The sequence below is a fragment of the Mastigoproctus giganteus genome, chromosome 8, assembly GCF_048544385.1.
Source record: "Mastigoproctus giganteus isolate SK-2022 chromosome 8, ASM4854438v1, whole genome shotgun sequence".
NCBI classification, from domain to species: domain Eukaryota; kingdom Metazoa; phylum Arthropoda; class Arachnida; order Uropygi; family Thelyphonidae; genus Mastigoproctus; species Mastigoproctus giganteus.
In genome coordinates, this window is record NC_143582.1 from 165,747,696 (window position 1) to 165,773,801 (window position 26,106).

Here is a 26,106-nt window from a genome sequence, read left to right on the forward strand (position 1 = left end):
AGATTTTATATTTGGTGATAAAAATTATATCAATATAATATTATATAGGGGTAAACTGTATAACGTTTTTTAAAAAACTTAAATTAATAAACGCTTCCCAGTAACTTTAAAATTTAAATTTATCTTGTTTTTGTAACAAAGTTAACATATTATACTGCGAGAATGATTCTGAGACTCGCCAACAGCCTTTACAATTGACTTTGGAATAGGTACGAGTAGTTTCAAATATGCGGTTTTTAATCCTCTGACTAGGAACTGTTCATAGCTGAAATAAAAAAAAATTAAAAATAAAATAAAAGTATGTAGATTTTATACTTTGGTTATTGGTATTTGGCCTAACATTTTACTGGAATAATGATTATAATAATAGAATCGCCGTCCTCCCCACAAAGTGGAAAAGAATTAAGAATAAAACTGAATTTTCCATTTCCATCTATTTCTGGCGTTTTATCGCCAGAAACTGTACTGCATGTGGGTAGCAGTAACCACAGAATAACGTACACTCAGGAAAATGGAAAAGACCTGGGGGTAAGTGTGCAGTCAGATATGAAGTTCTCTGAGTAGTGCAGGTAGGCTGCCAAGACAGCTCATGGGGGTTTGTCGATGATATACAGGAATTTTACTAGTAGGGATAAGGAGGTGATTATCTCTACATGGGCAGACTACACTTTGAGCAACTGCGTACAGGTCTGGAGGCCTCATTTTAGGAAGGATGTAGAGCTGCTGGAATGAGTACAGAGAAGATCAACGAGATCGGTGAGTGGAGCAAAGGGGGGGGGGGGGTGCTCTTACCAAGAAAGGCTCCGGTTCTGCAGATTGCAGCGTTTGGAGACTAGGCACCTGCGAGGTGATCTGATTGAGGTGTATAAGGTCTTGAATGGGTTGAGCATGATCAGTTTTTATGGAATTCTTCCTCTTGCCCAGATTACGCTCTTGAGGGGGCAAAAAATCAAATTGAGGAAAGACGGTTGCAGAATAGATGTGCGGAAGTTTGCCTGTAGCCAACAGGTGGTTGATCGTTGGAACAAACTTTTATCTGTTGTTGTGGAATTTGATAGTTTAAATAAATTCAAAAAAGAAGTAGACAAACTATTGGAGGGAATGAATAGGTGAAATGAGAGAGAGAGAGAGAGAGAGAGAGAGAGAGAGAGAGAGAGAGAGAGAGAGAGAGAGAGAGAGAGAGAGCGTTTCTTTTGGCTGATGCTGTATAAGCTTGCTTTCTTGCATCATTTGCCACTACTAATGCTAAAACTGATTGCTGTACTTTGTCCACTATGTATCTGCTACCACTGGTGGATATATGAATCAAGAGATAGCCCACCCTTAGCCTGATTAACTTGGAAGAAATATTGTGTTTTATGACGTTAAATTAAATTATAATTAGCATAGGCACATGATGCAAGAAAGCAAGTTTATATAGCATCAATCAGTCAACAAAAAAAAAAAAAAAAAGAAAAGAAAAACAAATCGTCTAATTTCACCCATCCACTCGCTCCAAACGTTTGTCTAGTTTGTCTTGAATCTGTTTAAGCTATGAACTTCTACAACGACAGATGGAAGTTTGTTCCAGCAATCAACCACACGCTGGCTAAAGGCAAACTTCCGCACATCTATCCTACAACTGTGTTCCCTCAATTTGAATTTATATCCTCCCAATCGATTATTCTGAGCAATCCCATCAGCATTGAGCATGCTCAAACCATTCAAGGCTTTATACACCTCAATCAGATCATCTCGCAGGTGCCTAGTCTAGACACAGCAATTTGCAGAATTAAGCCTTTCTTCATAAGAGCAAACCTTTGTTCCATTCACTAATCTTGTTGCTCTTCTCTGCACTCACTCCAGCAGCTCTACATCCTTCTTAAAATGAGGCCTCCAGATCTGTATACAGAACTCAAGGTGTGGCCTGACCATTACCTTATACAACGGGTCAATCACCTCCTTATCCCTGCTAGCAAAATTCCTGTATATCAATGACAAGACACCAAGAGCGACTCTTGCAGACCTTCTGCACTGCTCAGAAAACTTCATATCTGGTTGCACATTGTTCGCAGCAGCAGCAGCAGCAGTGTTCCTAGAATGTTTTGAGAAGGAGCTAAAGCAGTGTTCTAGGAAACGGTCTTGCAAATGCATCTGGGGAACGAAGTGCGGAGTTGCCTTGAAACCCACAAATTTTGGCTAAACTTTAAATAAACATTTTAATTAGCATAGTTTTAAATAATTAATGCAAATTATCACTGTAATAAAACAATATTATATCAAACACCGTATTAATTTCTAATTTTTACATAAACGTTTTTAAAAAATAAATAAAATTTAATATATCACATTTATTATGAAATAAAAAAAATAATAAAAAAAAAGACTTCCAAAAAATCTCATCGTTGACAAAGTTACTACATAAGTTGAATCGGAATTTATTTATTTATCTATTTTGAACCAGTAGTGATTCGACCACTGAACAGTCTTCGACTATATGCTCTACACTAGCTGCCAGAAAATGCTTCAGCTCAGTTATTATTTGACTGAGTTTACTTAAAGAGTTTTTATAATAAAGAACTATAATAATTGTACAATCAGAATATTTTATTTAAGATACTCTTTTAAAAAAATATATATAATAGGTCGATTTGAGTCCTTGTTTATTTTTAAAATAGCTCGTATTGTGATAAATGTTGCCGAATCCTTTTTGCAGGTTTAAAATAAATTTTCTGTTTAAACGCTACGACCATACAGTGAGAGAGAGATCAGAACATTGCAGTGATATCGCACAGAGAAGTTGATTAACTCATTTGACCAGCTCTGGGGTGTATTGGGCTGCAGAACTAAGGCAAGACGGCCATTTTTGTTAGTGGTGCTAACGAATGCTTTATTTTTCTGTGACGCATTGGAACAGTTATTGCGACCAAAGATCTCAATAACTATATACTGTGTGTGTGGGGGGGGGGGGATGATAAAAAAAAGAATTTGGCTTAATTTTATTTTTGAATATTGATAATAATAATTCTTTATTAAATATTCCTTATTTGTGTTCTGTTCTCTTATAACTATATAGACCTCTATTCCTTATACCCCCCACGTACACATCTGACTTTGCTTCACAGGAGAATTCCAGATTCAAGGGAACTTCTCATTTATGTATAATTCCCTTCGGAAAGGCTGAGTGTTCAGGAATAACAAACTCACAAATTAATAAACAACAGAGTTTGTTTACATATATATATTTCCAAGTATGACAAAGCAAATATTAAATGTTATAATAAATATAAATATTATAATAACTACTAAGTAGTCACATAACCAATTAGTGCCATCTAGGACGATTAAACATTACATCGGTCTGTATAAATATGAATATGAGTTAAGTTAATAATGGTAAGAGTTTTTTAAAAAGGTAAAATATGATATACTAGCTTATCAGGTAAACCATAAACCATGGCGGGTACCCAACGTGACCTGGAAAAAGGTAAGATAAGAGTTTTTTAAAAAGGTAAAGTATGATATACTAGCTTATCAGGTAAACCATAAACCATGGCGGGTACCCAACGTGACCTGGAAAAAGGTAAGATAAGAGTTTTTTAAAAAGGTAAAGTATGATATACTAGCTTATCAGGTAAACCATAAACCATGGCGGGTACCCAACGTGACCTGGAAAAAGGTCACGTTGGGTACCCGCCATGGTTTATGGTTTACCTGATAAGCTAGTATATCATATTTTACCTTTTTAAAAAACTCTTACCATTATTAACTTAACTCATATTCATATATATATATATATATATACACACACACGTTTAATTGTAGATTGTTATCGATTAATGGTATTTAAATATAAGTATTGTTCAATTTTGTAATCAAGTTAGCCTAGATTAGGTTATCTTCATTTCATGTGGCCTATACATTTTAAGTATAACGCTAAACGATAATGATTTTTCATAGCATTTTGCTAATGAAAACATTTTTATCTGTAGCAAGATAAATCCTAAATTCTGTATAAATTTAAATAATAATACTACATCTTAAAGACTGTACAAATATATAAAATGATATAACGTATTGCGATTACATCACGTGGCCGTCAATCCCCGTACTTCATCGGGGGCTTTGAGTGGATTGACAGCCCTTTTCGATGTAATGCTTCATACTTACTCGTTTCTGTCTGTACTTATACCAGTTTTGCTATTTTAGTTTATATATTCAGGTTCATTTTCTTAATATTATTTTATATTAATTTTTTTAAATTAATACTTGATTTTTATTTATTTAAATATTACTAGTTTATTTTTTATCGATCTCTTCAGCAAACTGTGATAGGGTACACAAAGCCCAACGAGTAAGTATTCAATATTGTAATGCTACTACTACTTACTTAGTGTTGTACTTCGGTGGAGGCCGTTGAGTAAAAAGGGGGTTTCCCGCCTTATACATTATATATATATACAACATAATATACAATTGAATAAAAAACATGTAATATGCATACAAAGTTAAATCAAGGATAACTCGCATAAATTATTCTTATTCCTGTTTCCCTTCACTAACTGATCTGAGTTGACCATTATATGAAAACACTGATTCATTCTTCTTGCCCTAACTAACTGACTAACACTTATATTAACAATCAATATGCTACTTTCATCATTATACTCTGTGTTCTCACCATTCTGTTACAATACACTGAAGACCAATCTTAACTTTCCTAAAGTCTCTATTTGTTATTAGTCTTTCAGATGAACCAACAATTCTTCATCAATACAAACACTATATTCAATTATCTATCCTTAGAACATTCAAAGTTTTTTATATAATTCAATTATCTATCCTTAAAACATAATCAAAATTTCTCATATAAACCTTACTACCCTTCTAACACATTATAATCATTTGAACAACAATTTAATCTATTACTCATCCTTCGTTTCCCTTGCATTTTACAATAACCTTTTTTAACATAATAACTCTGTTAGTATATATAATTTACTTCAGAGATAATTTATCTATCATTTTACTTCTAGTGCTACCCCTTTTTTTTTAATTAATCACTATACTGTTTCACTAACAGTCCTTGTTAACTTACAGTACTTACTATATTCTCGCCTACTTTTATCTTTTTTTCTTTCCTTTCCGGGGAGGTTTCAACCTTCCATTTTTGGCCCTCTGAGGATCTCCTTCATCTGCTTCACCTGAATCTGCTACAGATAATTTTCAGGAACTCTTGGCTGCATGGGACTGGCGTCCTTTCTCCACCTTATTCGGTCTACCTTCCATTCGCTGCTTCCTTCCTTCTCACCAAGCTACTAATTCCGCATTTTCGCTCCTTCTCGCTCCACCTTATTAAACTTATTCACAAAAAGAAAATTCACAGGGCATCTCACACTAACTCCTTCTCTACTAAACTTTTTACAGCTCATCCACAAGGAGATAGCTCATAGGGTGCCACCCTCGCTACTCGACTCCACCTATTCAGAACTTCTTATTAAATTAAGAAATATTTCACAGCGCTCGTTGCATTCGGGTCACTACCCTTGCCTTTCTTCCGATGTGGATTAGACTATAGCATACGGCCACTGCTCTTGCCTTCCAATGACGGACAGGCTTATTCTCCTTACACTCCATAATTTCTAACACGACAAAAAACTCAACTGTTACCAACTCATATTTTCCACCACGACCAAACACTCAACTGTCCATGTTACTAACTCATTTTTACTTACACCGACGAAAAAACTCAACTGTCTGTCCTAACTCATTTTTCCAAACGCCGACAAGAATCTCAACTTTGTCTCCCCCTAACTCATTTCCATAAACACCCACATAAAACTCAACTCAGGGTTCTGTGTTAACTCACATCTTCTAGCACAACAAAAAACCTCAACTGTGTCTCCCCTAACTCATTTCCATAAACACCCACATAAACTCAACTCGGGGTTCTGTGTCTCCATAATTTCTAACATGACAAAAAACTCAACTGTCTGTCCTAACTCATTTTTCCAAACGCCGACAAGAATCTCCACTTTGTCTCTCCCTAACTCATTTCCATAAACACCCACATAAACTCAACTCGGGGTTCTGTGTGTTTCCTACTCAGTCACTTTTTTAACCCATTTCGACAAACACCGACAAAACTCAACTGTGTTCTTGACTATCCCATTTCACAAACACCGACAAGAATCCCAACTTTGTCATCATCTCTCCCCTTTCACCCACCTTTTTCATTTGAATTACGTACCGCCCCTATGTGTCAGGCTCACCCTTGTTCTGAGTCTTAACCAATCTTTCTCATTTTATCAACTTTCACTCTGTTCTTATTTGCTCGTTTTATTTTCTTAAGCTCATTCCTTATTGCTCGATTTAACTTCTTATATTAGGAAATTTGTAAAATTTCTCAGGCTGTCTGTACCTTTTGAAGTTAGCCGCTTATAGTTATACTCTAGCAGACTAATTTCACACGATCTACAAAACGTGCCATCACCGACAGCCAGACGCCAGTCTTAACTCTAATTCCAGCATTTCTCCTGTATTTACTTCCTGTCTCTTCTCCAGGTGTCACCGATCAAAGAAATGTCCCAACAGTACCATGGTCCACCGCACCATTGTTTTCCAGAGTTAACACCTATTACTAACAGCAGTTGCTACTCGTTTCTATTGTTTTGGTTTGCCTGTGTGCTGGGAGTCGAAGTGTACCCAGGTTGCTAATAGCCTTTCAGCTTACCGCTCCTCTTGTATAGACGTTGTCTAATTTAATCCCTTGCGAGTGATCTTAGTAATATTCTTGACTTGTAAGGTTTCGCTCCCCCATATTGCTATATTATAAGTTTTACTTTAAATTAATCTTACTTTTCTATAAAATATTATACTTGTAAGATTTTACATCTTACAGCTGTTCATTTCTTTGAATAATTGCTTGTTTTTCTTAACTACAAATGCCCCAAGACTTTTGGTAGGATGGTATAGATTTCATCCTAAACGTTATCTGCAGTCTTTAATATTATTTGATTACATTGCACATGAGGTATCGATTATGGTAATTAACCATTAAATAGATATGTGCAATGTAATCTGCACTGCATAAATACACTGCTCGACAATATTAACAGAACACGGAGAAAACGTGGTGTAACTCGTGCAGCTTATGATGAAGCGTGACGAAATTTCGTATGGTGGTGTACCATAGAATAACGATAAAATGAGGAGGCAGCAAGAAATTTCGGAGAGGTATAAGGGATATTTATAGAGGGTTGTATATGAATTAACAAAAACGTCATATTACAGAAGTAAATACAAGATGCTCGAAAATATGGCAACATGACATCAGTACGGCGTATGATTCCCTCCAACGATTAAACATGCTTGAGCACCACCAGCGTAGACCTTAGCTCACCAAGTGACCGTGCAATGCGACGCCCAATGGGCGTTGGATATCTTCAGTTTCAAGCTATTCCTCCACCACTTGAGCTCTTTGTGCAGTGGCATTGTCGTGCATTAAAAGAAAATCTGGGCCAACTGAACTCCTAAAAAGTCGCGCATAGTGTTCTCGATACCTCTGCGCAGTTACGGTACCCTTTTCAAAAACATGAAGGATTGCGGCCGTTTATCATTACTCCGCCCTACACGAGAACACCGCCTTCACTGTCAGATCCCTTTCTGTGATGTTGGTGGGATTGTTCCGCATTCCTCGTTGTCTCTAGATCAAATAACGTGTAGAATCTGTTTGTAGGCAAAACGGGACTCAACAGAGACCAGAACTGTACTCCATATGTCAGGGTCCCAAGTCATATGTTCATGGCACCAGTTTCGACGAGCTGTGCGGTGGTTTCGGGTTAATAGGATACAAACCACTGGCTTCCTTGAGTAGTCTACGTTAATTGAGTCTTCTTAACAGTCCGGTTGGAAATGTTTTCCCTTGTGGTGGGCACAGCAACTTGAAGAGACAATTGATGACAGGACATCGTAGGGTTCTTTCTTGCTGTTAGAGCCAGATAACAGTCTGTTCTGATAGACGTGGCTCTCGGGCGATCTTGGCCAACTCTTCTTGTAATGGTTCCTGAAACTGCTTCCACAGTGCCGAGACGACACTACGTGACACAATAAGTCAATGTGCCACCTCCTCCTGCGACTGCCCGGCTTCAAGTCGTCTAAAGGCCTGCCATCTCAAAGAATCATCTAAATGACGATGACTTGCCATCCTAAGTACTGGAGATGTGGCTATCCCACTGAACAAGCCAAAATACCAGAGTGAAGTGAATGTGGTCGCAACCTGTGATTTTATAGGCATGATAATTTGCATAATGTGCCTCTCTGTAAGGTAAAAAAAAAAGTAAAGTGCAGCCATTATCAACCCACTACAGGATGGAAGCCTCCTCAACAATTCATGCTGAGGGAAATGGACCATAATGCCACGCTGGTCCAGTGCGGATTGGCAGAACAATTTCTATTGGATACTTGGAATTTGCATGCCAAGATGCCGATTATATCAAATATTCGCCTTAAGCGACACCGTTCAAAATAAAATATTAATGAAAAACATTTTGTTTGTAGATACCCTGATGTGCAGATTACATTGCACATTAGATATTGATTATGCTAGTTGATGATTAAATAGATATGCAAATCTCAGTACTGTTTTGGTGTTATTTTTGTGCAAAATCAACTAAGGCTGTTAAGGCATTGGCGTATTGCCTATAAACTATGTGTATTATATATTATACAATCGGGTTGCCTTTTTTTTTGAATGAAAAACCTGAGTTCCGAGCAAAAAACCATGTAATCTTTGCTCGAGACAGTAATCCGGCTACGGTTTTTTCACGCCCTGTGTTTTCACCTTGATGTGATTCAAAATCGGGCCTTTTTCAAAAAAAAAAAAAAAAAGGCACTGGTCAAAAAAAAAAAAAAAAAAAAAAAATACTGTCTCACCTGCGCGTATCATTGATTACTGTACTGTGATATTATCTGGTCTCCATCTTAAGAAGAATTTTTAGAAATTACCTGGTCTTGGCGCATTATAGCCTTAGTTGCTAATGACCCAATAAAATCCAAACCAAACAAACAAACCATCTTAAGAATACCTTTCGGATTATGATGAGCGACGTCAATTTAAATTTATTCATTATTACTTATGCTACAAGAATCGTACTGAATTCCATTGTATGGATTACAGTTCTTTTGTTTTCAGTTTTTTTTTTTTTTCTCCGTTGGGATTACGTTATAAGCAAGATAGTTATTTTATTCATAATATTTGAAGAAATTCTACATGTCATTTGACTTTTCTTTTTACCATCGCTTCGTATGACTTATGTGGTGTCGAGTTCTCTGTTTAATTAAACAACTTTATGCGTTTAATGCGTCTATTTAATTAAATATATTTATGCGTTTAATCAGTTAACACGAGGTGAAACTCTGCTTCAAAAATGACGTTTGAAAAATTGTCATGAATAGCCGTCCTCCCCACACCGGGTGGGAAAGACTCGAGGGATTTTTATGAGCCTTGTTTCACAATGTGGCTGAGTTAGTTGGTCTCAAGCGAGGTTTGCATGGTTTTTCCCTCCCGTAAACTCGGGTTTTTCGTCCAGAAAAGGGCAAATCGACCACAGAATAAAAGCAGTTTACAGACTTAATATGTACGGCGCAGTATGGTCCAAGTCGCTGAAGCGTCTTGGGCCATACAAAAAACAAATCAAACAACAAATACTTCATGTCATCGGATATAAAGTGAGATATTCCAAGGCAAGTAGCAAAATGCAGTTTCATAGTGACAGTAGTGGTATTTAAGGAGCAGTACAGCTTTGATCGTTTCTGAAAAGAACTTGTATTTATTTTATCGCCTTCTGGTTTTTATCAATGAAGTGCACTCAAGAATAAAGCTTATGCAAACACCGCACATATTCTGTGTGAATTGAAATAAAACATTGAGAACCACATTTGCGCTATTGATGAATATTTTTTATAAAGTTGCATCAAACATTAAAAAGAATGAATGCATGTCTATTAGCAAGGCAGAAGCCTCCAGAATAATTGTAGCAGTTTTAATTAAATTTTCGCTTTCATTTGTAATTAAATAGTGCATTCGTTTGTAATATATATATATGTTTTTTACATTGCAAACTGGATGATAAACTTATATACCTATCCACTGTTTGACTTATGCTCGTTCCAATGAGACTATTGGATTACTATTCGTTGTGTCATTGATATTTAGATTGTAGATTTTTGTATAACAGTATTTTTTACATATTAGAAGTAGTATCTACTTACTCTTATGACTTTTGATTAAATATGTGAATGAATTAAATATTTACCAGTAAAATCTTTTTGTTTAAAAGTAAGTGAACTCTTACCATTGTTCGTTGTTTGAAAGGGTGTTTTCCGTATTTAAAAGCACGGGATGGTCGTCCGGAGAACATGGTATCACCTGTTCTCATTAATTCTCCATAATCATCGTAGCAGCATAGCTGGCCTGCACCTCCGATGCTATGAGGGGAAAAAATAAAATATGGGAGAAACATAATGAACACAGTGCATTAAAAAGCAATTTCACAAAATAAATATTTATCAAAATTTTTTTAACAGATTAAAAAAATAAATGCTCTTCATTGTATTTATATCTGCAATTCTCATATATCTCTATAAAATATATATACAAATTTTGTATATATATACTGTATATATATTATAATAGTTCGATTTCTTGACTGAGAATATACAGGACGGTTAGAATTAAACTAGATAACTTTGCAAACCTGTAGACAGAAAACGGCTAATCGCACAGAGTTGTAATTGGCTGGACAGATAACACAAAAAAAAAGTTCCGTTAACTGCTACCAGGAAAATTTGATGGAGTGGACAGCAATGCAACAGGTTTATCCATACCGCAAACGGTACCAGTGACAGATGCTAATGTTCAAAGTGATGCCCATTGATGTGTGAACTAGGGCTTGCAAACCGGTTTTATAAACCGGTTAAATCCGGTTTTCATATTGAGTTGTTAAAACCGAAACCGAGCTTCTAAAACCGGATTCTAATATTTTTTTTAGTTAGCCCTCGAATATAATTTTTTGTTAGGCACATTTTCTTTTGTTTGTTCGTTTGTCTGGATCGTTCAACTGCTTTACGTTTTAAACATGTTTTTTTATTTTATTTTATGTTTAGGTACGAATCTCATAGGCAAGTGGCCCAAATCTAGGAGGGGTGGCCCAAATCTAGGAGGGGTAAATGAGTACACGATGCAGGTGTACTCATTTACCACTGAGCGAGTCGGAGCGATAGCGTAAAAGAAAATGCTCAACATTTCTCCGTTCCATCTATCTTGTTCGCCAGGCAAGTTATGAAACGCGCCTTATTGATGGTTACCCACTAGAAACAGATTCGTTGAATATTGCATCAAATTACAAGCGTAGAAAGTTTTTTGCTTCTTTATTCCTATTAAATTTGCGATCAAATGTTCTTCAAAAAGCAGCTTCACCAAATTTAGCTTTTATGTAATTTTTAAAATACAATAGATTTAATTGGGGAAAAAATTGCAAGTAAATAAATAAAAAATTTCTTTCGTGAAAATTTTGAAACTTGCCTCGTTTAGACTCTTCATTCAGTGCTTGCGGGAGTGACTCATAGTATTGTGCCTTTGTTATCTTCAATATTTTTATTTAAATTTGTCGGTGATATAAATTCCTACTAATTAATATTTATTACTCTTAATATGTCTAAGATGAAATCAAATATATGGAATTATTTTGCTCGAAAAAGCAAAGATGAAGCACAATGTTCAAAATGTCAGAAGATAATGAAGTCGTCTGGAGGATCTACATCATCTTTGATGTTGCATTTAAAGAAAATGCATCACATTGACATTAAACAAGATAACAGTGAACCTCCCGTAAAAATGGTAAGAACATTAGAAAACTTTATCGTTAAAAAATCTATGGAAGAAGAGATTTCAAAATTAGCTTCTTTAGATGGGTTTTCTTTTAATTCAGTTGCCAAGAGTGAGTTTATACAATCAAGCCTTCACCTTCAGAGAAATAAATACGACAAATTACCACCAGCCTCAGTGAATGGAATTAAAAATATGGTTCTGAATTATTATAAAACTAAGAAAGAAGAACTCATTCAGCATTTCAAAAATTCATTGGTTTGGGTGCACGGTATTCATTGACTCTAGACGAAGATACGTCTATACAAAATAAAAGGTATATGAATATAAATGTGCATTCAAAAGACAATCATTGGTCGTTAGGTCTTATTGAGATTAATGGTTCACTTGATAGCAGAAGAACTGAGCAAATTGTGAATGGACACTTGAAGGAATTTGGTTTGAACTTGGATGAGGATATTGTTGCCTTCACCACCGATGGAGCAGCAATGATGATTAAGTTTGTCAAGAAAATTACGCCTAATCATCAACAATGTATAGCCCATTGTATACATCTGTCAGTTATAGATATACTTTATGAAAAAGCAATCAATTATGGTGCCACAGTCTCTGAGTCTCCCAAAGACAATGAAGAAAATGAAAATAATGAAGAAAGTAGTGATGAGTGAAGAAAGACAGCAAGGCATGCTTTATCAAACCGACTTTACCGATGAGCTCATTTGTTTCTTCAATCCAGTGGCTAATATTGCACAAACTATTAACAAAGTCAGAAAAATTTGCAAGCTTTTTGGAAAATCGCCTACCAAAAATGACATATTACAAAATTTTGTTAAAGCAAAATTTAATGGGAAAGAATATAAACTTATATTAGATTGCGAGACTAGATGGGATAGCACATTCTATATGATTGAGAGATTTTTGAAATTGAAAAATTGCATTCCAAATGCTCTATGTGCAGTACTGTCAACTGAAGCTGTGTCTGACGATGACTGGAAAACACTTGAATTGCTATGTGAAACTTTGCGACCAGTTGAAACTATCCTGAAGGCTATAATCTCAGAAGATACAGACTTACTTAAAGCAGAGTCTTCAATAAAATTTCTGCTTGCTAAGCTTGATACAGCAGAAAACCCATTTGCTTTAAAGTTTCACCAAAGCCTTTTGCAGTGTTACAATGCAAGACGAAATTGCTCAACTGTGGCTTTGCTGAGCTATCTACACAACCCCAAAAAGTTTAGGAAAGAAGATTCAGGTTCAAGAACTTTTGATGTTCCAAGTAAGCAAGTTTTGAAAAAGCATGCTGAAGAGATTTATCAGAGATTATTTGCAAAACATTCCGAAAGAGTCTTAGCGTTGAATGAAGAAACTGAAAATAAACGAACTGTTCTTTTAGAAGAAAACAAAGACTCGTCTAGTTCCGATGTTGGAGATACACTCATGCGAGAGTATGATAGTGTAATAAAGAGATTAACCAGTGGTCTCCAAACCTTTTTGGTCGTGCACCCTTTTTGTACTTAAAAGGAGTAGCGCGCACCCCGGAACAAAAAAATTAAATATATAACTTTAATATATATTTTTTATAAATCATTTACATGGAAGACATTATATCTAAAATCACATATAATTTTAAAAGATCACAAATAAAAAAATACAAAACAAAATTAAATTGAAGTTCAAGTACAAAATGCATGTCTGTGAATGCATGTTTGTTTGATCATGATGGCATGATCAAACAAAGCCGCATATTGCAGTATTAAAAAAAACATTTATAATTTTTATTTTCAATTACGTTTCGAAAAACGAAAGTTTTCATAATTAATAAATATTGATTTATTGTGGATTATCTCGAGCAACCCTAGGGGTGCGCGCACCCCACTTTGGAGCCTTCTGGACTGAACCACGCGAGTCTTTGGGAGATTTTAAGTGGAAAATATTGTTTGTCAAAATATCTGGTGAGACTATTTCCTTAGAAATGCGTTTAATATAAATCAATGTTCTTGTTTATACCAGCATGCCATTAGGTCAGAGGAGTTTACAATAAATCACGAATGCAGTCGTTGATCGTATTCACCCAGGCTTGAACTACAGTCCACTCAGAGCACGTGCTACTTCACCCTTTGGGATGATCATTCGGCTATTTGTCTTAATAAATATATTCGTACCTACAATACGTACAAAATATACATATGTAATTTGTGCTTCTGAATAAAAAATCTGAATAAAAAATCATTGTACTGAGGAATTATAAATAACGTCAGTAGAAAACATTTAACAACAAATACAGTGCAAAGAAAACCGATTAAAAACTTTACAAATATTGTACTTAAGTAGAGCAAAAAGAATATGGTATTACTTTAGCCTTCTCTCCGTTCAGCGTTAACGCATCATATCAACTTTAAACGGGTTTCTGAGGAAACGGTGCGTCGGACGAAATTTTGACAATTAATATTTTCTACTTAAATTTTCGAATGGTTAAGTCCGTGGTCGGCGGCGCCGCGTTTCCGACCTGCTGATTCCGGGTAGCCAAACAGCCAAGCCAGTTCATTTCTGGCCATTTCTACAGAGTCGTGTAGCTTAAAAGGGAAACGAGGCGGAGATGAACTAACGTTCCAGGTGTCGCCCTACACAAATACATATTTGTGTAGGTAAATTCCACGGCAACTAAATCGAGACGATATACCGCGTCTACCACTCATTTTGGAGAGGATTGCATCGATTCGTGAATGACTGGAGAATTTCTGAAGTCCTGTTCAGGGTAGATGGACGAATTTAGTGAGGGAGTAGGATTTTCGTCGTGAGTTATTCAGTTTTTTTTTTTTTTTTGGTTTTTTTTCAGTCTGCACGACAGGAAAATCGGCCAGCGAAAAAAGCCCCAGGGCCTTTAAAATAATAATATTATTTATTTATTATTTTTATCTTGGATGTAATATTGAATTTTCAATTGCTCTCATGAGTATTGCCTATCTTCTGCATAATCATTCTTTAAATCCATCGGTCATGCGTCTTCATTAGCTTTTACCGAGTTAAAATGAGTATGAAGTTGAGCCGACCCTTTGTTTATACGGTTTATGGAGTCTCACAAAACCCCAGTGTAACCTTCGACATAAAGGATTGTGTAGCACTTTTCTAAGTCGAGGCACCTGTTCAGATCAGAGGGGGAGACGACCATATCAAGGCCCTTACAAAGATTTATCGTCATGTAGATAACACATATCTTATGCTCAGGGACACTAACTTCAAGTCCTGGCGTAATTGAAGAATCCCCTGAAATTGGGAATTATATATGACTTCTTTCAAAAACCGGCCAATTCAAAAGAAATTTTAGTATAAAATAAAAGTTTACAAAATAACTATAGTACAAGTTAATGCATTTGCATCATTTCTGTACATAGCCAACTACATAAGTAGTTATAAATTGGCATCATTAAGTATATCTCGTATACCGTAATCTTAATTACTCCACACCATCAGGCATCTCTCATATTGTGGATTTATACTTCGCAACTGGGTTGTCATCATTGCAACACCAGTGTTCTTGCCCACCCACTGAGTCAATAAGCTCCGAAACGGTGCCGTATGGGTGATGGTATCCGCTGAGAATAAGTAACAATAGTCTTCTCCTATGGTGAAGCGTTACTTATTCTAGGTAGTGCAATTCATGGCAACTCGTTGTGAAGGTATTCACAATATGTGATAATACTTAATGATGCCAATTTATAGCTACTTATGTAGTTGGCTATGTATAGAAATGATGCAAATGCACTAACTTGTACATTAGTTAAGCTATTTACGTAACCTGAGGCTTTAGCCCTAAACTATACCGTAAAATAACTATAGTTAATGCTCATAAAATCAATTAAAATATACAGAATAAAAGCATTAGAGGTTTATTATAATAAAGCTAAAACACATATTCATTTATGTAATTATTAGGTATTCATCATAAAACATGTAGAACATTATATTTGTAGAACCATAGCCGTGATGGGATATTGTATTTGTACATTGGATATACTATTGTAACTATACAATAAAAATTCTACTTTTATAATTATTTATAATTTTATAATTATAAAGTATTATAAGCTAAAACACATGCATAGGAACTTTCGACTACTGCATGCGGCCTTTATCAGTTAAATTAGATTGTGGCTAACAGTGGCTTATGTGTTAGAATGATGTGTTCAACACGTGTGCAAACACGAAGTATGGATGAGGGGAGGAGATTAACATTGTAAGTACCGAAAGGTAATAGATGGATAAGGGGGGGAGTGGAAATGATGGAAAGGAAGGATCTAGAAAATAGAGGAATGGAAAGACTAGGAAGTAGAGGAAGAGAACGATCTACTGGCCCACTCTAATTGCCGTTTTAGTTATTCATTATATGTGGACATGTGTATATGTAAGGGCGGCACCTAGAACGTTTGTTCAACTCCGCCTCGTATCTCTGTGAAGAACAGTATCACTACAAATGGGCCAGATGTGTGTGACGTCGGTTTGTGTGTGTGTGTGTTCTGTTGTTCTGTTCTGGCCGCTTGGCTACTCAGAAGCATCAGTCACCTGGACAGATGATTCTGGGTACTCGTCCACACCACGGGAAGGTGGGCCAGTCCCAATAAAACACGTTATATGTACTCGTCACAGTCATTTGGCCTACAGCAGATTATTATTCTCCTTTTAGTTTTTCCAGTTTTATACACCTACTTTGACTGACCGCGGTTCAAGCCCGTGGCTGCTAAATCGGTGCTGATTTTTGTATACTCCCTATCTTGTGAACTCCTCTGACCGTGCGGTTGTCCCGCAGTATAAACAGAAAACGTATATCACATTTGACTGATACAGCATTGCATGGCCACACATTTCATTTGGGTGCATCGCCTTAGATTTTATGTGCTGGTTATTGAAGAGCATAGCTCCTTTCCCTTCCGTTCTCTTTGTCTCTCCTTCCTATAGACATTGTACTCACCAAATTAAATATTCCACGTCGCTTATATCTGAATGGCGCCATGTTGATTATATTCCTACCATGTTCGCATTGATTTACCAGTATTTTACATTCATCAGATTTGTTTACTATAGCAGTATAGCATCTTAGAAGTAGTTTTTTTTTGGTAGTTGTTGGCGCATCGGCTTCTGTGGCCATAATGCACCTCTCAAGGTTTTTGCAGTACTTTGATCCAAGCCCGAGGCGGGATTCGAACCCGCGACCTTTGGGTTGCCAGGCAGGCACTTTACCCACCCGGCTAGCCCGGTCGGCCTTAGCAGTAGTGTACATGCAACTGCTTTTGTTTTTGGTAACTATAACACAATCTATGTATTTGCTTGTCCCATGATGACCCCTAGCAGGACTTTAATCTCTGATACCTCGCTTTTCGGGTTGCTCTTCGTCCCAATAGAAACAGTGAAAGAATCACTATCACCTCTGCTGTTAAACTATTAGTCTGTGTATCCACTCAGGTTAGCACTTTTTGACCCACCTCACGCTGCCTCGATGACATCAGCAGAAATTCTTGCATCTCTTCTATTTAAGTGTATTCCATCCTTGTAAACAGGAAAGACAGTTGTAAAAACAGTCTTTCCTGTTGAAAAGCACAGACCACACCCAGAAAACTTGTACTCTACGAGCCTTGCACTGTTTCTCCAAAGTTTAATCGATTAACAAGGCTCTCTCTCTCATCGTCTGCTCCTTCCTATCGTGGCTGGGCAGAACTGCAGAAACTTTCAAATTTATTCTTAACTCTTAACTTTTTCTCTACATTGCCCTATACTTGTTGAGTAAATTCACAGATCTCCTATTCTTAATATTTATTTATTATTATTTTTTTTCAGTTGATTGTAAGATACAATCGCCCCTTGTACGTTGTGCAAGCCAGAGGGGTATATTTACAATGCAGAGGATAAATTTACAAAAATGTTTACAGTTTAGTAATAAAGGAAATGTGTATTAATATAAAAATTTTGTTCTTCATTTCTGGATGTCTTCGTAGAGGAGCATTCACAACACTAAAATTTATTAACTTCGTACTCGAATGTCGTGATGACAGCATAAATCAGAGAACTAAAAGACTATGGGTTCCAGCTAGTAGTGTTGCAACTCAGTTGTTTGTTGGCAGATAGTCTTTCTGTAGGCCTTATTGGAGCACAGTTTTTCACAGTTAACCTGAAACCGGTTTAGGGTTTCTGTGGTATTTAGTGGGAACATCCTGGGCAGATGTTCCCACTAAATACTTCGCTCTAATCCAAACTCCTTGAAAAGGAGTTTAGATTAGAGCGAAGTGGCTTAATTTTCAGGCTGCACGATTGCCTCTGACTTCGTGGGTGTGAGATGATGCCTGTAAGTACTGGCGCATTATATCTTCCTGTCATTAGTTTGGCCAGTATATGAATATTTGTCCAAATAACAATAAACATCCACGGTGTCCACTTCATATTTGCATACAAAATGCCTCTGGAGACAGTGAAGGGGAATTGGAAGATCTTGTTTAGACACCCGAGTAGCCAATATTCAAAGTTTTAATTTACGTTTCAGGAGCTGAGGACCAGGTGATCGAAGTGTATAAGGCTACCGGGCCAATGCACCTAACAATGTATTTCTTCACCAGTTGAGCATTTCGAACCCCAACTAATTCTTGTCTTGAGCGCCAGATGGCGGTTAGTGTTTACTTTCCGGTGGTAGTGAAATGCTCAGTGAAGGATAACTTGTTGCCCGAGGTAATTCCCAGATCCTTGTGATGATCGAATTTTTGGATGGGTTGGCCATTTAAGAGTATAGTCATGCTATGTATTATATGCTTTCTGGAGAAGGACATCTGGGCAGTTTGGAGAGGGTGAATTTCAAGCCCAATCGAGGCAAGGAAGTTGGCCAGATTAGTTAACTGCTGTGTAGCTTGTAGAGCAACGTTATGCTCACTGTCATTACTGCTGGATGAGAAGAATATTTTCAGGTCGTCCACATAGGTTATGACGTTATTGCAGGTTGGGAGGAAAGGACCGAGGACTGTGGCCAATAGTTTCGCAGAGAGCACCCCTCCTTGGGGAACTCCTCTATTTACTGTGTAATTGATGCTAAAATCTTCATTCTTTACTATTATGATCCTCTCTGCAAGTAAATCTCGCAATAGTGTGAGTAAGTTTCCTGTACTGCAATAGTGAGATTCCAGGAAGTGGAGGGGGGTTAGATCGCTATCCTGTCATAAGCGGCTTTGATGTCCAGGAATCGGATATCCATCTGGCTTTTACTGTTCAGGGCGGTTTAGATCCTGCAACTTGTCTCTAGGAGGTTAGTAATTGTAGACCTGTTTTCAATGACTGAGTGATAGGATGGACGATGGCCAAAACATTGATTATTTATTTGTTTGATTATGGATTTCTCAAAAAAATTTAATAGGTTGCATCCTATGGAGATAGGGCTGTAGTCTTTCCAGGTTTTAGGTCTGCTGGTTTTGGGTATTGGTTTTGTGTAGTACGTTTTTCAGTGATAGCTGCTCAATCAGCTATGTGCAATAGATGAATCAACCGATAATTGAGATTCTGTCAGAAAAAGTACATGAGGTTTGGCAGACTGCAAGTGGAAATGGACATCGTTGAGATTAGAATTGAGACCACGTATATTTGTGAAACCCTTGAGTGTATTCATTGTAAACGAATACAAAGTCACCCCCTTTGGCTGTATCATGTCTGGCTGAAGGTACAGTATTTGCAAAGAGACAACAAGAAGAGCACATTACAAAATATAATTCATAAGAGAATTTCTATATGAACTATAATCAAGAAGTTTGAAACTAAACTGATATTTGCGAAATGATGAAAGTTACTTGCCATTTTGATGGATTCCTTCAACGTGTCTCCTTTACACAATACACCTATTCTAATGCTTCTGCAACGTCTAGAAGCATTCTGATTGGCTTCTTTCGGAATTGCTAAAGTTACTATGTCGTTTTCTGAATAATTTCCTGACATTGCAAATCTACAACCTGTAAATCCATTCAGCGTGGAATGTGGAGAACCAATGAGAACTTTACAAGGTGGGGAAATGCCAAATGGGCAGGGGCTTTGTCATGATGCAAACCCAGAGTCTCCGAAAGCCAACTTTCCGATCGTTTTCTCCGAACAGCGTCGAGCAATTTCCGTAGGACTGTTTTATAATAATCCTAGTTCACTGTTTTACTATGCAGAGCAAATTTATAATGATAAATGCTTTGTGAGTTGGCATTGATCTTCAAGCATGACCTTCACATTTGATCGGGATTGTCTTTGCTTTATTTGGGCTCTGGGGGAAGACGGAGTCTTTCATTGAGTAGGATTGGGCCTTTATTTTCATCTCATAGCCAAACATCCACAATTTGTCATCTGTAATGACAGAAAAAAAACAAAGTAACGTTCAGTAGCAGACGGGGCTTTTATTCCGGGTCATCATAGCCATACATCCATACTTTGTTACCAGCAATGACGGGAGAAACAAAAGTGAGGGTTAATATTGGATATTGACAATGATCCTGACATGCGAGAATTCGCCGCTGTCTGTAATCAGATCAGTCAGGATGAGAGGCACAAACTTGGCTGACACGCATCGCATAGTGCTGTACCTAGGTACGAGCGGACCGGGCGGTCGCCAGGGAATGTAGGGGGCCCGAATTCCGATAATATTTTAATTTTTTTAAATATAAAAAAATAGTAGTTTCTTAATATAATACTCCAATTAGGATTAGCAAGGGCACATGATGCAAGAAAGCAAGCTTATATAGCGTCAGCCAAAAAAAAAAAAAAACACACACACACACACACACACACACACACACCCTTCTCATTTCACTCATCCACTCGCTCCAAATGCTTGTCTAGTTCTGCCTTGAATCTGTTTAAGCTATCAACTTCTATAGCGACAGATGGAAGTTTGTTCCAGCAACCACCTGCTGGCTAAAGGCAAACTTCCATACATCTATCCTCCAACTGTCTTTCCTCAATTTGAATTTATGCCCTCTCAGGCGATTATTCTGAGCAAGAGGAAAAATCCCATCAGCATTGATCATGCTCAAACCATTCAAGGCTTTATACACCTCGATCAGATCACCTCGCAGGTGCCTAGTCTCCAGACACTAATTTGCAAAACCGAAGCCTTTCTTCGTAAGAGCAACCTTTTGTTCCATTCACTAATCTTGTTGCCCCTCTCTGTACTCGTTCCAACAGCTCTACATCATTCTATACAATGGGATAATCACCTCCTTATTCCTGCTAGAAAAATTCCTGTATATCATTGACAAGACACCATGAGCTACTCTTGCAGACCGTCTGCACTGCTCAGAATACCTCATATCTGCCTGCACAACCACCCTGAGGTCCTTTTCACTCTCCACCACTGTCAGTGTAGTACCACACAGTTGATACGTTACTATGGGGTTACTGCTTCCCATATGCATTACCTTACATTTTTCAATGTTAAACTTCAGTTGCCACCTCTCAGCCCATCTGCTCAACTTTTCTAGACCCTGTTGTAGCAGCGTACTGTCATTAGTGTTATTAACAACCCTGCCGACCTTCGTATAGTCAGCAAACTTGGACATTAAGCCTGATATACCATCATCAGTATCATTAATGAATGCAGAAAACAACAATGGACCCAACATTGAACCCTTGGGGACTCCACTAATAACATTATTGCACGAAGAGCAGTGTCCATTGATTACCATTCTCTGTCTTCTCCCACTTCCCTTTTTAAAACAGTTCAATATTGCCTTATTTATATTGCAGTAAATTTATTTATTTTATAATCAGGTGACGCCTCCGTAGCCAGGTGGGCAGGAGCAGCAGTGCGTAGCACACGCTTCTTGATTAGACCGGGGTTCGAGCCCGTGAGCCACCAAATACGGAGGATGCGGAAAGGTCAGGGAATGACCACCGCATATACCCGGAGCAATATGGCCTTAGTTGCTAATGCTCCTAAAAACCAAATAACAACAACATAATCAGGTATTAAAAAGAAATCAATTTTCCATATTTTTATTATTTAAACCTAGTTTTAATTCAACAAAAACCCACAATAACGCAAATTCACATTTAAAACTGTTTTGCTCTGTTTTGCTTTTAAAACTGTCAGTGTTACCAGAAGTGCGAGTTTCTAGGAAAAAACCCGAGTTTACCATTACCTATGAAACTTGATCAAACCAAAATGTTTGAAACGGAATTTTTTTTTAATATAATGATCGAGGTAGTTATCCTTAGCTTACAAGAAAGATTTGATCAGGTGAATGAAATATCCTCGGGTTTTCATCTTATTCTAAACTCAGAAAACTTCATGAATTTATTTGAAAGTGCAATAGAAACGAAATGTCAACACCTTGAAGGAATTCTCACTGGCGAAGACGGCAGCAACGGTATCGATGCCAAAGAGTTTCGTCAAGAAATCCAATGTTTGCAACATGTTTTAAAATGGAAAAAAAGTCTGGTTGTTTAGAATTATTGGCATTTATTTTTTAGTTGAATTGTTTATTATTTTATTAGTTCAATTATATCCCAACATCATATCTTTTCAGATATTATTAACATTGTCTATTACGGTTGCGTCTGCAGAGAGGAGTTTTCAAGACTCAAAATGATTAAAACATAATCACAAGCAACAGTTGGCCAAGAAAGCATTAATGGATCGGCCATTATGTCAATAGAATAAGATATACTAAAAGATATTTTCAAGAAGGATGTAGAGCTGCTGGAACGAGTACAGAGAAGGGCAACAAGATTAGTGAATGGAACAAAGGGTGCCTTTCTTACGAAGAAAGGCTTAAGTTTTGCAAATTACAGTGTCTGGAGACTAGGCACCCGCGAGGTGATCTGATAGAGGTGTATAAAGCCTTGAATGGTTTGAGCATGCTCAATGCTGATGGGATTCTTCCTCTTGCTCAGAATAATCACCTGAGAGGGCATAAATTCAAATTGAGGAAATACAGATGTAGGATAGACGTGCGGAAATTTGCCTTTAACCAGCGGGTGGTTGGTTGGTGGAACAGACTTCCATCCCTTGTCGTGGAAGTTGATAGCCTAAATAAGTTTAAGGCTCAGCTGGACAGGTATTTCGAACGAATAGAGGGGTGAAGTGGAAGTGGCTATTTTTTATTTATTTTATTTATTATTTTTTGGCTGATGCTGCATAAGCTTGCTTTCTTGCATCAAATGCCTCTACTAATGCTAATGCTAATATAAAAACATCAGGCGTTATAGATATCAAGTAAATATCGTTAAGATGTAAGGTAATGATGTGAAACCTTTTAAGTTTATATAAATAAGGTGCTAATCGTTAAAGTTTAAATAAATAATTATGATTTGAATCATTTTTGGGTGTTCCTTTTTTTCTTTTATCAATTTTACGAATTCCACCTTTAATTTTTGCAATGTGGGGGTTGGGGCTCCAGATGAATATTTTGCCCTGGTCGACAGAAGTCTAGGTACGGCACTGGCGTCGCACTCCCAAATCTTGCTTAAAAATTTATTGACATTTCTCATAAGTAATAGCACTTTCTCCAGCAATCTTGTGGATAATTAAACGCCAGTTACTTCTGATCACATCACAGAACACTTGCGAACACATCTGGTGAGTATGGGCTTGGCACACCCAGGGTCCTGAGCTGGATATTATCATACCTCTCTCTTTCTTGGTGATTTCCTTCTCTCTCTCTCTCTCTCTCTCTCTCTCTCTCTCTCTCTCTCTCTCTCTCTCTCTCTCTCTCAGGGTAACTCAGAATTTTTTTGCCTGGTTCAGCAAAATCCTCGGGCTCCCTTGCGCCATATGGCTGATAATCCTAATGATTTAAACATTGGTTTTTGAAGTTGAAGGGCAGCCAAAGCGAAGATCGTATTGGGCGAGTACGACCGTCTTCAACGATTTAAAATGCCATGAAACACGTAAAATACTTTCTACTCAACGTTCGCTAATTCCGACTGATTGTAGATAAGTGTATCTTAATGAGTCACGAACATGTTTCTACTAGTCGTAAATCGCTACGACGCCTCAATTTCAGGATCACAACTCGCGGTCGAACGCGCTTATATAAATAAGAGTAGAGTGGAGATCGTCGTGTGAATCTATGCATTATATATTTACATAAAATTATAAATTTCAATTTCCTTTAATTAAGAAATTAGTAGCTTACGCCGGACGACCAATACGGACACAATGTTGAGCCGCCTTATGAAACGTTTCACACTTCTTATCGATTACGTTACACTGTTGATCTGGCGAGAAGCGACCCCTATCAATTTCAGCTTGTTTGAGCGTGCAGGGACAACGGAAGAGTGTAATGGCGAACCTATCAGCATATTTTTCTTTGGTATACCAGTCCTGGCAGAAACGTGTTTTCCAGTCTTTGTATTTGCGTTCCCACTGTGGCCAGAAGTACCAAGCCAAAGGCATTGGTCGACTCCATAATATTCTGGAAGAAATTACACATAATCAATTATCAAAATACATCCTAATTAAATTGTATAATACAGTATTATAAAAATAAGAATACTTTAGGTATGTTACCGCTTTTTGAATACTTTACTGAGAATGAATTATTAAATCTGAAGATTCATTTTAATGAATAATTATTAATGGTTTGTTAATTAATAATTATTAATTTTATTATTGTTCAATAATTATTAATTAATAATAGTTAATAAATAAATAATATTAATTCATACATGATAATTAAAACAATTAATAATTAAATGATAATTAATATACAACAATTATTAAATAACAAGGTAGTTTATGTACACGGTGCATTACATTTCAGTCGCGTTAGCAAATAATAAAAATTCATGATTTGTAACAAAAGTCAACCCATCGACATGAAAATTTGTTACAAAGAATCCTAATTTTCGGAGTAAGCATTGAAATTTTAAAATGCAATAGAGTCCCCGTTGCAAATTTATACAGTACTGCACTGTACTAAAATTTTTGTATGGAAACTGGAGAGAGAACGTGATGAAATCGAAATTGAATTTAGAACCATCCCAGGGGGCCAACAGAATATATGTTGAAAATTGGTAGACGTCCGCGTTTTCCTTGTCGATTAATGCAAAAATAATTTCATTTATGCTGATTTTTTTGGTAGGGGAGAGGGAAGGAGGTCTGTGAGATCTTAACTGAACTTGAAATTTTTCTTTGGACCGAACAGAAATTTTGCCTTGATCTGACTTTTCATTCTAGAGTAATTCGCGAAAATACTTTCATTTATATGAATAGATTTCTGTGCTCGGGGAGTGCGGGGGGGGGGGGGGCTGGCCCGGGGAGGCTATGATTGACCTTAAAGGCTTTCCAGGGATCATCGAAATATGCCGAAAATGTTCTTAAAATTAATCTGATTTGTTCTTAAAACTAATTATTATTATTATTATTATTTTTTTTTTTGCGATTAACTGGAGTTAAAACAAGAAAATACTATACTGTAGTTTCATTTTCTCTAAACTTAGCCGTACAGTTTAATCTCAACTGTGTAATATTTATTACTCTTTTCGGGTGTATTCTTTTTTTTTTTTTTTTTTTTAGTTTCTTTTCTTTCTCCTCTCTCTCTCTCCCTGTATAGTGTATTGTATCATTAATTGCATTTTTTTCCTTTTTTGTGATTAACTGAAAGAAATTTAAGTGTTTTTTACAACAGTAAAAACACTTAAATAGTTCTACGGCCAATAGTTCTACTTTGTACAGTTCTTTCAGGGTGTCCTGTCTTATCGCTTCGAGCTGCAGAAAGCTGAGGTATCGATTCCGAGGGAGTTATACGGTCCGACCGTATTAGCCGGAAACACTGATCCTAGATATCGCAGGTTTTGTAGTGAAGATCGTGGACAAGGTGTTACACTGCACCGGGTTTATCTTGGATAATCCGAGAGATTGTCGTCACTTCCCAGATGTCGGGTGAATCCATTCGGCCACAAAGGAGTTGAGCCAATGTGTGCAGGTTCCTCTCCTTGATGATGGTTTTCCATGGTTTCAGGCCGAGGTTTGCATCTGCTCTCAGGCCGAGAGCAGATCTTTTCGCAGATAAACTTACTCTATTAGTTTGACAATTCATGGTGTATTCAACAGTAAGAAAAAGTGGGAGGACATGCTGTATGAAGTAATGAAATTTTTGGATATGGCTTACACATGGTAAGAATATACCCAGATCCTTGACATAAAGTGGCCCCAATAATACCCCCCCTCACACACACATGCACACTACTCGAACTCCCTCTAGTCACTATCTGGCAGAGTAGAGGTAGCAAGA

General features: G+C 37.0%; 1 protein-coding gene across 1 annotated transcript in view; it reads right to left on the bottom strand.

Annotated features, from left to right (window-relative positions):
* Positions 1 to 26,106, bottom strand: part of mesh (sushi domain containing 2 mesh) — a 251,344-nt gene that overhangs the window by 169,710 nt on the left and 55,528 nt on the right. The window contains exons 9-10 of the mRNA XM_090380389.1: positions 24,007 to 24,285; positions 10,335 to 10,467 (exon numbers count right to left, since the gene is read on the bottom strand). Coding sequence (XP_090236515.1) covers positions 10,335 to 10,467; positions 24,007 to 24,285 — 412 coding nt within the window. The remainder of the gene's footprint in view (positions 1 to 10,334; positions 10,468 to 24,006; positions 24,286 to 26,106) is intronic.